Genomic DNA, 16738 nt, shown 5'->3' with positions numbered 1-16738 from the left:
ACCAAAAAATCCAAGCTAAACCAAATCGAACCAAATAACCAGCACATCCCTACCAAGAACCACTCATAAAGTCATAAGTCAAACAAAGGGGTGTTAGTGGAATGGAAGATACATATATGGAGTTTATTGGGAGATGAATTTGTATAGAATTTGTGAATTTTAAGACTTGATAGATTTTTAAAATTATGTAGATTGTGAAAATATATATACAATGTCTTATAAAATTTGATAATAACTTATTTATAGATTGGTACAGATTTTCATGAATTTGGATTACCAAAATAAATTTCATTAAACAGACAATCTTGATTTATAGATATATAAAGAGTAACAAAGAGATAATTTTAAAAAATTAAAAAATATTTTCTACAGTTTCACGCTATATGTTTTCAATTCGATTTTTAATAAAAAAATGTTTTTTTCAAAATTTTCAAATTTTTATTTTTAAATATTCGTTTGAAATTTGAAAATTCTTTTTGAAACTATTTTATAAAAAAATATTTTTCAAATTTTTAATTTTTTATAATATAATTATATATTCAAAAATGTAAATGTATATAAAATGTAATGAATTATAGTTTTGAATATATAATTTGGATTTACGGTGGAATATATATTTGGTAAGAATTATCACATGGATTTGAAAATCACATGATTATATATGGTATTTGAAAGTTGAGTCTTATGAGTAAAAATGAATAGAATTCATCTTTCAGTAACACTAGATTTAGTAGAATTAGAGCATCAATAATAACAAAACTTTTTAAATAACAAGGGATTTGAATAGATTTTGATAATTCTTAAATCAATAATAATTAATTCTATTAAGATTTTTGAAATCCAACAACTAATAACAATGGAATCTCAAAATTTTCAAAGTTCATTAGAATTCACTTACCAATAACTTTCCCTTACATGAATGTTAGAATTTTAAAATTCTATAGTTACTAGATAATGGATTCTAATAGTCTTATAAAAGTCATGTATTATTGATTTGATGATTCTTCAATGACATATATAATTCATTGTTATTCAAAAATTTTGAGTTTTAGTGATTCTATAATTCTATCAAAATTTAGTGTTATTAGGACTTGAATTCTTTAAATTTTTGAATCTTAATGTGAATATTATTATATACTGAAATATTTAGGGTAACATTCTTATAAAAGTCAAGTATTATTGATTAGGTGATTCTTCAATGACATATACAATCCATTCTTATTCAAAAAAGTTTGAGTTTTAGTGATTCTATAGTTCCATCAAAATTTAGTGTTATTAGGACTTGAATTCTTTAAAATTTTGAATCTTAATGTGAATATTATTATATACTGAAATATTTAGGGTAGGTTATAGTAAAGCAGCCAAATTTGTATGATATTTTTTACATATTTTTGCATTATTTTTACTTATTTTTTACTAAATATTCATATGAAATATAATAATATTATTTCCTCTTGTAAATACAAACAAATGTCGGTCTAATAAATAAACATGTTTATTTACTGTCTAAAATTCAAAAATTTTATTAATATAAGAGGATCATATAAAAAAGGTTAGAGCATTTTCAATGTAAAACTCCATTTTTCTTTCAAAATGGAATAAAATATAATATAAAATAAAAAATAGAGTAGAGTTAGAGATGCCCTTATTAATCATTTACATTGGGGCAAGTCCCATGAACAAGGAGAAGACATTTCCTATGAAAATAGTTATCCTTTATGTCAGAACTAGGATTGTGAACAAATGAAATGAAACAACCCAATAAGAAATATAAGATATTTCAAATTTTATTTACGATCTTCTAGTTTTAATTTATTTTCAGTAAAAAAATAATACAAGCTTTCATTTTAATTACCATCCCACTTAATATTTTATATTTTTCTTACTTTAAAGAGTTTTGATTTTGTAATGCATAAGGTTTTTTAAAGTGTAATCTTGTTTTGTATAGATGTGAGAACTTATTTCATGTTTATATATTGAAATTCTGTTTAAAGTGTGTCATAGATGGTTAAACTTTTATTTTATTTACATGTTTTTATCAACATTTACATGTTCTTTTCTATATATTTTGGATGATCCTTATGATTTATTGTCTTTGATATCAAGATGTGCTCTAAAAAATTAGCTACATTATTTTTATTGTGCTACCATTGTCTTTTATTTACATGTTATTAGGACTTGAATTCTTTAAAAATTTTGAATGTTAATGTGAATATTATTATATACTGAAATATTTAGGGTAGGTTATAATAAAGCAGCCAAAATTTGTATGATATTTTTTTTACATATTTTTACTTATTTTTTGCTAAATATTCATATGAAATATAATAATATTATTTCCTCTTGTAAATACAAACAAATGTCGGTCTAATAAATAAACATGTTTATTTACTGTCTAAAATTCAAAATTTTATTAATATAGAGGATTATATAAAAAGGTTAGAGCATTTTCAATGTATAACTCTATTTTTCTTTCAAAAATGAAATAAAATATAATATAAAATAAGAAATAGAGTAGAGTTAGAGATGCCCTTATTAATCATTTACATTGGTGCAAGTCCCTTGAACAAAGAGAAGACATTCCCTATGAAAATAGTTATCCTTTATGTCAGAACTAGGATTGTGAACAAATGAATGAACAACCCAATAAGAAATATAAGATATTTCAAATTTTATTTACGATCTTCTAGTTTTAATCTATTTTCAGTAAAAAAATAATACAAGGTTTCATTTTAATTACCATCCCACTTAATATTTTATATTTTCTTACTGTAAAGAGTTTTGATTTTGTAATGCATAAGGTTTTTTAAAGTGTAATCTTGTTTTTGTATAGATGTGAGAACTTATTTCATGTTTATATATTGAAAATCTGTTTAAAGTGTGTCATAGATGGTTAAACTTTTATTTTATTTACATGTTTTTATCAACATTTACATGTTCTTTTATATATTTTGGAATGATCCTTATGATTTATTGTCTTTGATATCAAGATGTGCTCTAAAAAATTAGCTACATTATTTTTATTGTGCTACCATGGGTTTATTATTATTATTATTATTATTATTATTATTATTATATTATTATTATTATTATCATCTTTTTAATAATACAATGGGATATTATCCTCACCAGTCACCACTGTCCCGTTCCTGTCTTTTGGTTGATAAATGCAATGTTATCAGTCAACTGTATAAATATTTGCAATCGTGACAGAAAATTACATAATCCTAATCCATGATTGTTTAGTGTTTTAAAAGATTTAGTGTTTAGTATTTTTGATTTAGGGTTTATGATTGATTCAAAGATTTTAGAATTTATTCAAGGATTGAGGGTTTATCCAAGGATTTATGGTTTAGTTTTTTGCTGATGACGTTAGAATATTTATTTATTTTCAAATACTATTATTTTATTTATCTTTTTTTACATTTTTATTTTAAAATATAATATAACTTGAAAATATTTTGTTTTCTTTTTAAAAGATGTCCAATATGAAATAACAAAATCCTAAATAGAGAAGGTTACTAAAATTTTTTCTCCAATTTCTCTCTAAAAAAAGTTTCTACGTTTTAGTCTTTTCACCGTCGCTTCGCTGTCGGTGGTATGAGAGGGCTCCGTTTTTTTATTCTTTTCTTTTTAAAATTTTTTTTTTGGAAGTGCTGACTGTGGTTATGGTTTCATGTTTAATCCAAAACACTCTCCTTCTCCGGCTGTGCGAGGTGTGGAGATCGACGGAGCTACAACGGAACGGATAAAGCCGCTATTTTGTAGCTCCGGTGAGGTCGATGGCGGGCATGCACAGCGAGTCAAGAATGGCTTGTGAAGGTCGTCTTCCCCAGCGATCTTTATGGCTCCGGCAAGGTTCACACGAAACTTTGTCGCGCTCCCCAACACTTTCATGTGGTTGCGTCAGAGTGGTTACAACTGGCCGGGAGAGCTCAAGATACCCGTTGTTGAAAGCGGCAAACAGGCTCTGGGGAAAGCGGCAGCGGGTGTTAGGGGACGACTGAAGCGCATTTGACCTAGGGTTTTGCTTGGTTTCCGGTTAACTGCGGTTTAATTTGGTACCGTTTTCGGATTAATATTTTGATGTAAACCATTTAACCATTTCCGATTTAAATGGATATTAATATAATATAATTGAAAAACAACAAAATTTTATTGGTTGGTGAACCTAGAGGACAAAGAATAACTCAATTTATATCACCTCGGTGATGATTGTTTGTTTGGTTTTTAGATTTTAGTTTTTAGTTTTTGGTTTTTGGTTTTTGGTTTTTGGTTTTTAGTTTTTAGATTTTGGTTTTTGGTTCTGCTGTAGATTTTGGTTTTTGAAAAAGTTGATTGGTGATTTTAGATTTTGGTTTTTGTTTTTGAAATTAAAATAAACTAGATTTTGACCCGTCCAGATTTTTATGGTATATATAAAATTTTAAAATTTTAAACTAATTGAACAAAATTGTACTATTTTAGTTTACTGTTTAAATTTTATATTTCGTCTGTATAGTGTAATCATGGACTTCTTTGAAATGTTGGGAGCAAACAGTAGTGTATTTTTTTGTGTTCTTATTTGATTGTTAATACAAAATTGTTCACGTTAAATTGCTTGTATTGTGATATATTGTATTGTGGCTATTATAGTTAAAAAGATTTTAGTTGTCAGAAGACAATTATATGGTAAGATAATAGAGTATTGATCACGTTTTATAATTAAATGGAAATATATATCGATGGCTGCGAGATCATCGTTTTAATTTGCGAGATCTACATAATTAGTTACACTAATCTATCTTATTAAAAGAGAAATACCCATTTAAAAATGGGTGATTTTGCTGTATATTCATAAGGGAGGGAAAAAATAAGAATATAGCCATGCTACAGATGCAAGCGATGGATGGGACAATTTGTAACTAAAATCTCCTTCTAAGCGCGTGCGCTTGATTTTGGCACTCTACAACGAAAAATTTGATACTATACTATGTACCATGTAGCCGTTACAAAAAAAAAAAAATACTATGTACCATGTAGTATAGCTAAAACAAAAAAATCAACTAATTACGAGATTGTGTTTCATCCATAAGATGACTATACTCTACATATTATAACATAGTATAGAATACTCGAAACAAATACATAAACCATAACACTATGCAATAATTTATTCTATACAATTTACAAATATCATATAGTATAGGTAAATACAAACAAACAAACACAAATCCATATACTCTAAACTCAAATCCTAAACCCTAAACCTAAATTCTAAACTCTAAACCCAAACTATATCATAAACCCAAACTTTAAACCCAAATCCATATACCCTAAACCCAAATCCATATACCCTAAATCCAAATTCTAAACCCTAAACCCAAATTCTAAACCCTAAATCCTAAATTCAAACCCTAAACCCTAACCTCAAACCATATACCCTAAACCCAAACTCTAAACCCAAAATCTAAACTCTAAACCCATATCATAATTTGTTCTATACTATTTACAAATATCATATATTATAGGCAAAAACAAAAAAACAAACACAAACCCATATACCCTAAATTCAAATCTAAACCCTAAACCCATATCCTAAACCCTAAACCCAAACCATATACCCTAAACCCAAACTTTAAACCCAAATCCTAAACCCAAATCCTAAACCCTAAACCCAAATCCTAAACCTTAAACCCAAATTCATATACCCTAAACCCAAATCCTAAATTCTAAACCCTAAATTCAAACCCTAAACCCTAAACCCAAACCATATACCCTAAACCCAAACTATAAATCCAAAACCTAAACTCTAAACCCATACCATAATTTGTTCTATACTATTTACAAATATCATATAGTATAGGCAAAGACAAACAAATAAACACAAATCCATATCCTAAACCCAAATCCTAAATCCTAAACCAAAATTCTAAACCCTAAACTCAAACCCTAAACCCTAAACCCAAACCATATACCTTAAACCCAAATTATAAACCCAAAATCTAAACTCTAAACCCATACCATAATTTATTCTATACTATTTAAAAATATTATATAGTATATGCAAAGACAAACAAACAAACACAAATCCATATACCCTAAACTCAAATCCTAATCCCTAAACCCAAATTCTAAACCCTAAACCCAAACCATATACCTTAAACCCAAACTCTAAACCCAAACCCTAGAGCGTAAACTCTAACCCATTATGTGGTTGACGAGTATGTTATCTGCTGGTAGAAGAACCATACGGGAATCCCAATTGGCACACTCGTATATAACCAAATAGAGTTGTAGTCAGTTGACAGTTATGCATAACTAACATACTATATTGTACTATATAGAGTAAATAAATAGTATAGACAACTTAATACATAAAACATCACAATGTAAATCAGTTATAGATTAAGAAAAAATGACAGTGATGTCCTGCCTCGACAAAGGGGAAGGAGGGGGTTTGGGGAGGGGTGCCACGAAGGAGGGGAGGGGGAAGGGGGCCGTGAAGGAGGGGAAGGGGAGGGGAAAGAGGAGGAAACACTAAGAAACTATTTATATTCTATGTTTATCAAATAGAATAGTACAATACAACGTGTACTGTTTATCTTCTCCAATGATTCTGTGTATTCTTTGTTTCTTAATCTTTACGGTGGGATGGCTTCGAAAATGATTAGATAGACTCTTCAATCTAACATGACTTACTTTGATTCATTCGTTTCCATCTATGCAAAGTCACGAAACTAAAGCTTTCATGATTTGTGATGAAAAAAAAAGAAAAAGAAAAAAAGAAAAAGAAGAACGCGTGTGTAACTTGATAATATTTGATGGTACTTTTTATATATTGTAGAAAATATATGGGATATCATAGCATATGCCTTGTAATGGTTATAGGTTAATTTTTTTTCATAATGGTTATGTCTCCAAATTTCCCCTTTAAAAATACCCCTTAGTTTTCACTTTTATTTACACTTCCTGCCACTGTAGTATTAATTAAGCTTCCTATTTTTATGCTTGTCTTTTTCACTTTAGTTAATGTGTTTTCAAAATTAAATACATAATTAAATAATACTTTCTATTTTAATGCTTTATCTTTTTCACTTATATTAATGTGTTTTCCAAAATTAAATTTGAATTAAATACACTTCATTAAATTCTCCACTAAATCAATGTCAAATTAAAAAAATACATTTTTACTGGACAAACAATTCATAGAAATTATAATATCAACATTTTTTATTTAACGAATCTGAACGAAAAATATTACCAAATTTGAACCGAAACTAGATAATATCCAAACGGATTTACCATTTTAGTATCTAGAGAACCATAACTAAACCTGATCTGAATGAAATATTTCGGATATTCGAATGTATTTAACTCATATTTATATAGTTCAATATGTTAGCTATTTTTAGAGTTAATATCCAAGATATAAGCTATTTCAAAGTTGTTTAAAATATTTGAAATATAAAAAATAGTCAAAAGTAAACATATAAAGTAGATAAACAATTATCAAAACATCAAAAATACTTAAAATATATATTTATTCTCCATCCAAATATTCAAGTTAAACATATTTTAAATTTTTAATTAGGTACTTTGGCTTACATTATTCAAATTTACATGTTATATTATTTTTATTTTTAGATTTAGGGATATTTAAAGATATATAAATTTTGAAATTTAAAAATAGTTTAAACGGGTTATCAAACCCGCAAAGATCCGAATCAAACCGGAACCAAAATTTATAAATACACGAACAAAGCTAGAATCTTTAAACTCGAAAATCTCAAATCCGAATAGATTTTAACCGAACTCGAGTGGGTACCCAAATATCCACCCGTAACTTAGTTAATATAAAACGATCAAATATTATAAATATACTATTTTTGTATAAATAAATCAAAACTAAAAGTGAAAATTAATATCCGTGCGGTCGCACAGGTCAAGATCTAGTAACTACTTTAAATAGAAAATATTTTTCCATATATTAAAATAGGTGAATACTACACTGCTATTTTTATTTCCAAACAGTCTATATTTAAATTTGTATCCATGTTTTTAAACACTTTTAATGGGTACTTCAACTTTAATAAAATAGATTGAACAAAATTGTATTATTTTAGTTTACTGTTTAAATTTTATATTTCGTCTGTATAGTGTAATCATAGACTTCTTTGAAATGTTGGGAGCAAAACAGTCGTGTATTTTTTTTTTGTGTTCTTATTTGATTGTTAATACAAAATTGTTCACGTTAAATTACTTATATTGTGATATATTGTGGTATATATAATGTTAAATTGCTTGTATTGCGGCTATTATAGTTAAGAAGATTTTAGTTGTTAGAAGACAATTATATGGTAAGATAATAGAGTATTGATCACGTTTTATAATTAAATGGAAATATATATTGATGGCTGCGAGATCATTGTTTTAATTTGCGAGATCTACATAATTAGTTACACTAATAACTACTTCAAATAGAAATATTTTTCCATGTATTAAAATAGGTGAATACTACATTGCTATTTTTATTTCCAAACAGTCTATATTTAAATTTGTATCCATGTTTCCAAACACTTTTAATGGATACTTTAACTTTAATAAGATAGATTATTAATAGTAAAATATTCTTATGAAATCAATAAAAACAAAATATCACTTTTGTCTTAAAATTACAGAAATTAATGAATAAATTATTTTAAAACTAAAAAAATAAAATTATTATTGATATAATTTGCATTTAAAAGTATTTAATTTTACATTTACATGAAAATACACAATAATTTAAAAATAAAACAAATTAAATATTTTTTTTTATAATTTTCAAATATAGTTTTTTTTGTTGAAATGTTAAATTTATTTATCAATAAAAGAAAAAAGTTTACAATACTGTATTTTAAGAAAGCTTGCAAACACTAGGAGCATAAAATTAAGCACAAAGGATCTTTAGTTAAGTAGTCCTTCCCATCTACTCCACCATCATGATACTGTAGAGAGCCATGTTTCTGGAGCGAAGTGAGTAAAGTCTGTTCCTTATGATTTTATCAATAAGTATACTTTAAATATGGTAATATCAATAAGTATACTTTAAATTACGTCTCTTTCTAGGTAACTAGTAATTTATAAAATATACTATTTTCATCTCAAATTTCTTCCATATATTTATATAAATAAAATGTTATAAAAATACAATATTTAGATTTTAATACTATTTAATTTTACACATAATAGTGCATAATTAATACTTAGTTTTTGCAAAAATTGGGTTGCAAATTATTTTTACTAAAATTTCTTTAAATTAAAATTAAAATATACTGCAAAGTATATAAATAAGAAAACATTTTCACTAATATAAGTTATTTTGTAATTTTAGAATTAAATCTTCAATGATAGACAATTTTTTGTTGACTCTTAGTAATATAAAATAGTTACTTTTCATCACTAATCTCTTTTTATTTAATCATCATAAGTTAATACATAAATATAGTAATATTAATATTTCAACAAAAAAGAAAAAGGAAATAAATATGACATAAATCGCGTACTGTTACTGAAGAAAACCAAAAAAACATGGTTTTTGGTTTCTATTCAGAAATAGATAGTTATTCTAAAATCTGGTTTCCCTAGTTTTTAGAAAATTTATTTTTAAAAATTCTTGATTAGTAAAAAAATAGTTTTTACAGAATCAAAAACCAGTTTAAAAACCACAGACAATCAACCTCCTCGTTTCAGTAGATTCAAGGTACATAACAAAAACAACGCCTCTATTTCGCCAGTGATGTTATGGTTCATTATATTTGCGATAAATTTTACATTTTTGTTGTGTTTCTGACACCTCCTATATCAATAGACCTGATTTTATAACGTTAGTGACATTTTACCAAATTGAGTCATTTTGAAATTGTTGTCCAATATCAATATCCACAGGTACGATATATACCGCGCCTCCTTTTTTCAAAATAGCCCAAGAATTTGCAAATTAGATGTAGAAATATTTAATGATCTGGATATTGGATGTGACACACTAGAACATGATCACTATTGGTCTAGTTGGTTAAGCACTATTTATTATTGGTACGAATATTGGATGCCTTCTTGGTAGATTGTGGATTGCATTGGAAGTTTAGAATCTTCCTGACTGTACCGGTAAAGTTTTTACATAGCCAGAGATAACTCTAGCACTTTGAATATTCCAAGTTGGTGAACATAGCATGTCATGGGTCCGTCATGATTATCTTGCTTCATATTATAATCAACTTGAGCGTTTTGATAGTACTAAAGAATTGTAACAATCTAATTCCTTTTCAACAAAGAAATATCAGAATATTAGACAAATTAGATGAAAATCAACTAAGCAGTTGCCAAAAGTAACCAACATGATGTCAGGAAATTTTGGAATTGGACGATATTTCTTTGGTGTGTTTCCTTCCACAAACTTATATTCAAATCAAATGTAATGAATATTGGGATTTTGAATTTGTGTGGTAGGAATAATAACAAAATACAATTTGGAAAATAATAAAGGGTTCCTTAATCTAAATGCATTGGTTTTCCAACGAATACACAAGTACAACTATACATATTCCCAGTACTAGTTGATAGATTAATACAGATAAAAAGCTTATTACAGTATTAGCATATTCTAGCATCCTTCTTAAATTGCAAGATGTTTAAAATGTATCACTGGGAAGATTCTATCAAATTATACGACAGGTGTGGGTCTCTTACAAGTTTAAAGATTCATATAAAAAAATCATTTGAAAAAGTATTATAAAAGCAAAGTTCTCAGAAATAAGTTAAAGTTTTCCATCTTGTTTGTTTGTTCTTCATAAACAACATGATGGTACAAAATCAAAATTTCTTTGTTTAGACCCAGAGGAGGGATGGTGTAATGACATACGAGTGCTGAAAGAAGGGAATAAAGCAGAGAAAGATAAGGATGATAAAATGAAAAAAAAAAAAAGATAAGGATGATAAAGTTTGAATTCTACTATCAATCTCAAATTAATGCGTAAGACGAATTTTGAAAGCATAGACCGTTGGACAGAAAGGAAACATACATCTTTGCACATATTAAGTAATACCGATATCAAAATTGCGAGTTGTTCATATTCAGTAATGTAAAGTATGGCAGACACATGCGATATAGTACAGTTTGTAGTTGTTTTCAAATAGCAAAAGTAGGGTTGATAAGCATGTATAGTCTCTTTCTTTCATAATAATGTCATTTGAAAGCTTTGCACATCTATTAAAAATCATCTAAAACTCTATTTTACCATTTATTCAGACACTAAATAAAATTATATTTCTAATTAACATTAAAATAATAGAAATAAAATTGAATTTTTATTTACATATTTACATTGCAATTTGCAAATACAAAACAATACTCTTTACGAAACAAAAATAAAATCTTAAAATGACAATCTTTGCAAAACAGAAGGAGTATATATTTAAGTTAAGTCATCCTCTTGATCAAAAAAAAGTTAAGTCATCCTCCTTGAGCTCCTTCTCATTCACCCTTAATAAAATGTTGTCTTCCATGTGTATCCTGGAACACATAATTGTATCAGTTGGTTAATAGACAATTTGATTCAAGTTTTGATAACATAACTTTTCAGATCCCTATCAAATGCAGTAGTATATGAGATGTCGAACCAATCCTATGTGATTTCAATGCACTGAGAATACAAATCCATGCTCAATCTAAGTGCAATCCAAAAGTGAGATGGTTTTTAAACTAGAGCAATACAGAAATGCAATAAAACAATAACCTTCGTCATGTTCCCAGCGACCGCAACAACTCACTGCAATTGGCCACTCCACTCCTTCTCATATAACCAACCCGAAAAGTGACTATTCTTGATCTCTTTATGACTTGAAATAGCTCCAAACTCTTCAAAGACTTTTTAAGGATGCTCCATCACCTAATATAGACAAATGCGATGGGAATGCAACCTAAAATGTCTAAACACTAATCTAAATGATTAATATGCATGATAAATGAATGATAAAAACAATGAAAATCACAAGATATCAAGTTTTTTTGTGAGCTTCAGATAACCAAAGGCGTCATGCTATCAAATTCTGTGACAACATTCGAGAATTTTGTGATATCTTCCTCATCAATGGCCCCATCAATGTTATGTCATTCATGTAAAAAAAAATACACCAGAATGAACAAGGAGTCTTTGTGATGAATACTAATCAACATAGACAGCTAGTTTAACACATCGCCAAAAATAATCATTCTCGTGTTTCCGAAAAAGTTGGATCCAAATCCTACATTCCTACATAAAAAACAATATCAACATAATAATGCTCCCAAGATCTCTCCAACAAAATGTTACAGTATTGATATGTTTCGTGCATAAAGCATGACCTGATGTTAGCAAAACGAGCTCTCTTCTCTAGTTAGGCAGCATGTTGCACTGGTTAGAAGAGGTAGTTGCTTCTTCGTTTTGATATAAAATCATCCAAAGATCGATACTTTAACAAAGTTTATGAATCAAGCCTCAAAATATTTTTTTTTTATGCAACAACCAAAACGGAAGCCAAGAGTTTCAATAGTGATAGTATGGCCAATCTGATCATTGTGGGTATAACAGCAGATGTCCCGTGCCCGTAACCAAGTTATTATGACTTCTTTTTCTCTCTGTATTAAGTTTTTGAGAGCGGTCCCTCTAGCTCACCTAGTGTCTTTGCTGAGAAACTGGTCCAAGATCTTATCTGTTCAACTAAACTATGATTTATCTATCGGCCCATCAAAGAAACGGCCCATTAAAAGAGTGAAAAATACCAGACTCGAATGCCGCCAAGGGAAGACGAGAACCAAATTAGAAGGATCATCATCAGGCTATTAAAATCTTGATAATGATATTATTACTTTAGCTGCTTCCACTCCGAAACGTGGCCACAATAGCGACATTTATTATTAATATGAGGATGAATAAGAGAAGCCTTCATAATCTCCACAGAAAGATATGGATTGTTGACAACAAACAACTTGAACTCGGCAGAGCTAGCAATGGTGCTTATATTGTCCTTGATAGTAGTGAAGGCCACATCATTAAGAGCTTTGTCGAAAGGTCTTTGAGCAAGCTCAATGATGTTAAGAGCGTTGGCCGGGTTAAGAGATGATATAAAAAGGCTTCTACATACGTCACGCAGATACGGAATCTCATACTTGTCGGCTGCAAGATAGAGTGAACTAACATGTTTCTTGAGACTTTCAGGAGAAATGGAGCAATACATAAACTCAACAAAAGCCTCAAGTTCCTCGTATTTCATCTCGGAGAAAGTGACAGTCTCTAGCTTAGATGAAGCCTTGAACTCGTCTGATTCCATAATCTTCCTCAACACCACTGACCTTGATGCCTATATCAAATTCCATACATGTTTAAGAAATTGCATTAACGAAAGTAAGCATTTCAAGAAAGATTTTATACAACTAACAAGCATTTTATTGAGAGATTGAAAATAATCTGAAAATGATTATGAAATTAACATTTATCTCTAGTGTATTACTTACATATACTTAAAAAAAAAATCTTTATTCTTATTTTTTTTGAAGAAGAATTTTTTTTTTTTTGTAAACTGCATTCGAGAAGAATCTTTATTCTTATCAATCTATCACATTTCAAGGAAAAAGTAAAGAGAGAACCAGAACAAGTTTGTGGGCGGAGATAGTTGCACCCTCAGCACTGTTTCCTGCCTTGAGGAGTACATCTGCTTGCCATTTTTCTTTCAAGAGTTTCTTTAATCCACCCAAGAAGATCTCTCTGTTTCTCTCTGTTGCCATTGCAAACACCAAAACCTGATTGTGATTTGGAGAGACACAAATTCATCAGTAGGCAGTAGCACTCATTTACACTTACAAAGAAATGCAGAGGACACACATAAATTAAAAGAGTTTCAACTTTTAAAAGTGAAAATATATCCTCTGTTCTCAGTTATGAACAGTAACACACAGAAGTCATAAGATGTAAACAGAGAAAAGTTTGTTAGTACCGAAATAATCGAGGAGAAAGTTACGACGGAGCTAACAAGTCAATCTAAATAAAATAATTCACTAAATTTTTTAATCTACTTCTATTTTAACAAGTCAATCTAAATAAAATAATTCACTAATTTTTTTTTCCAAAGTTAACCTTATATTTCGCATATGAATTTTATCTATAATAAATTCAATAATAATTTTATCTATCAAGTTTTTCATTGTTGGTATCAGTCGTTTTTTTTTGTTTCTTTATTTTGAATAAATATATCTTTTTAAAAGTGTAAAATTTTAGCTTTGTATATATCATAACAAATTAACAACTACCTCATTAATTTTTTAAAAATATATATACTAATTATTTTTCGACAACATCCAAATATTTTAACTAATAATTGAAAATTAGTTATATAAGATATCCTATTTTGGAGAAGAAGAATATTCTTTAGCATCACTATAATAACTGATTAGATAGAAGTGCACCTAAATTAGTATATCTGATTTTAAATAGCTGAACCGTTTTTAGTATCTAATGATAGAGATTTCGGCAACATCCAACAACCTGTCTTTTTTTTAACAACCTGTCTTTATTATTAAGATATATTAAATTGTGCAATAAAATGTATCAATAAATTAATGCAGTTTAGTGTTATATATTATTTAATTTTATAATAATATTTTGTGGCTTATAATATTATTCTATAAAATTTATAAATCTTTATTTTTGTAACAAAATTTATTTTGAAAACATTATTATGCAACAATATTTACATACATAACTTTTGTTTTAATTCTAAACTAGATTCTGACCCGCCCTTTAGAGGGCGGGTATGTTTTTCTTTTAATTTGATTTTTATATTTGTGTTTCTTTCTGCTTATATTTGTACTTTTCTTTATAATCATATTTGTGTGTAAATGTTAATAAAAATATATTTTATTAAATAGTAGAAATTAAAAAAATTGATCCGGTATACGTTCGGTTAGGGCTGAGTTGCCGGTCGAACCCGCCAACCTGCAGATTTCAATTTTGTTTTGGTCAAAAATATGATTTGTACAATCCGCAAACAAATAATTTATATCGGCATCCTCCCCGTTTAATTTTGCGGTTATCTGCGGATTATAAATTTTTAAAAAATAATTATTTAATTTAGTTATTATAAAAATAAAAATATATTTATAATAAAAATTATATATTCTTTTTTTTTTAAAAATTACCATATATTTTTAAAAGTGTTTACTTTTCTTTTTACTTTTTTTTTAAATACTTTTCGGATCGGTGGGTACCCGCAATCCAATATCTACCAACCCGTCCTATCATATAGCATGACGGGTCTGCATATAGCATGACGGGTCTGCATATAGCATGACCCGTCCTATCAAAGGACGGGTATTTTCTGTTTTAATTTTTTTGAAAATTTTAGTTTTATATTTGTGATGTTTTTTATAATCATATTTGTGTTTTAGTATTAGTTAAATATAATTTTTGATAACTATATTAAATATGTCAAGTTGCATAACTATACATTTGTGTCATATGCATTTCAGAAGTTAATTTAAATTTTTTTTCTAAAGTATACAACATATTATATTTTTTCATAGTTAACTAATATAATTAATCAAGAATACTCGTATCCAGAAAACCTGACTCGTAATTGACCCGAATATCAAGTTTGATACTCTATTAGACCTGACCTATATAATCGAATGGTTTATAACGTGTTAAATCTAAAAACCAATATCAAATTCAACCCGCATTGAAAGCCGAACAAATTTTTTGAAAAATGTTCAAAAAATAATTTTATATATATATGGGTTAATATGGTCTTCACTAACTTTAAGTAGAATCACATTTAATAAATATTTTTAACCGAAAACCTATTTAAAAGTTGTTAAACTTAATGAGTTTATATTAATATTTTTTTCTATAAAAATTCCACTTAAACAATGTTAAACTGTATTTTAACATTATGTGCTTTGTTAATTTATAAATTTAATGTCTATGTAAAATATTTAATAAATTAATGTATGGTTGATAAATCCTAAATTTTTGGTCTGAGATATAAGTTATGTTGATGTATGGTTGATAAATCCTAAATATTTAAATATTTTCTTTTTATTAAATAAATATACAATGATTTAAATTGTGACCGTATTAAATTAACTGATTTTTTTAAAAAAAATTGCCTAAATCATATATATTGATCTCAATTTTAATTTTGGTCGTTTCTTGTAAAAATAAAAAAAACAAATTAAAGCTAATGTTATATTATATATTTGAAAGGTTAATTATAAAACTAAAATATGTATCAGATAACATAAGAATTAACATTTATGTGGCCATTTTAAATGATAACTGCAATACATAAATATTTTAAGATATTAATATTTTCACATTTTCTAATAATAATAATTTAATTTCGTATATTAAAAATATATTGAAATATTTTTATGTTTATAAAATAGAAAAAAACAATATACAATAAACAATTTCATGCTAAAATTAAGGGCTAGTTTAAGTATGAGATTCTATTGTTAGATTAAGTAGATTTAGTTAAGTTTAAATAGATTTAGTTTTGATTTAAATAAAAAGTATATTAAAAATATATCAATGGCATGGAGTTATAAATACTTCAAAACTTCAAGATGGTTTAAAAAAAAGTCTCTTGTGTTTTAATAGTATTGATTTTTCTGATAAAATTATTAACTCGTTTTTAGATCACAATAGAAATGAAAAATGTATTTGTAAGACCTGTTTGTACT

General features: G+C 27.3%; 1 protein-coding gene across 1 annotated transcript; it reads right to left on the bottom strand.

Moving 5' to 3' along the window:
• Positions 1-12762: 12762 nt before the first annotated feature.
• LOC108846566 (putative BTB/POZ domain-containing protein At2g40450) lies at positions 12763-13979 on the bottom strand. The gene is made up of 2 exons (XM_018619789.2): positions 13646-13979; positions 12763-13359 (listed from the first exon to the last, which is right to left on the bottom strand). The coding sequence occupies exons 1-2, from the start codon at positions 13781-13783 to the stop codon at positions 12865-12867; spliced, it is 633 nt and encodes a 210-aa protein (XP_018475291.1). The 5' UTR covers positions 13784-13979; the 3' UTR covers positions 12763-12864.
• Between the last annotated feature and the right edge of the window lie 2759 nt (positions 13980-16738).

The sequence above is a fragment of the Raphanus sativus genome, chromosome 3, assembly GCF_000801105.2.
Source record: "Raphanus sativus cultivar WK10039 chromosome 3, ASM80110v3, whole genome shotgun sequence".
NCBI classification, from domain to species: domain Eukaryota; kingdom Viridiplantae; phylum Streptophyta; class Magnoliopsida; order Brassicales; family Brassicaceae; genus Raphanus; species Raphanus sativus.
Note: the sequence above shows the minus strand (reverse complement) of the source record. Positions and strands in the feature narration are given on the sequence as shown.

Bases quoted from the DNA above. Each gene is read 5' to 3' on its own strand.
- LOC108846566 (XM_018619789.2), bottom strand. From the start codon at position 13,783: ATGGCAACAGAGAGAAACAGAGAGATCTTCTTGGGTGGATTAAAGAAA. The intron at 13,360-13,645 runs GTTCTCTCTTTA...AATTTGATATAG, and splicing joins CCGCCCACAAACTTGTTCTG to GCATCAAGGTCAGTGGTGTT.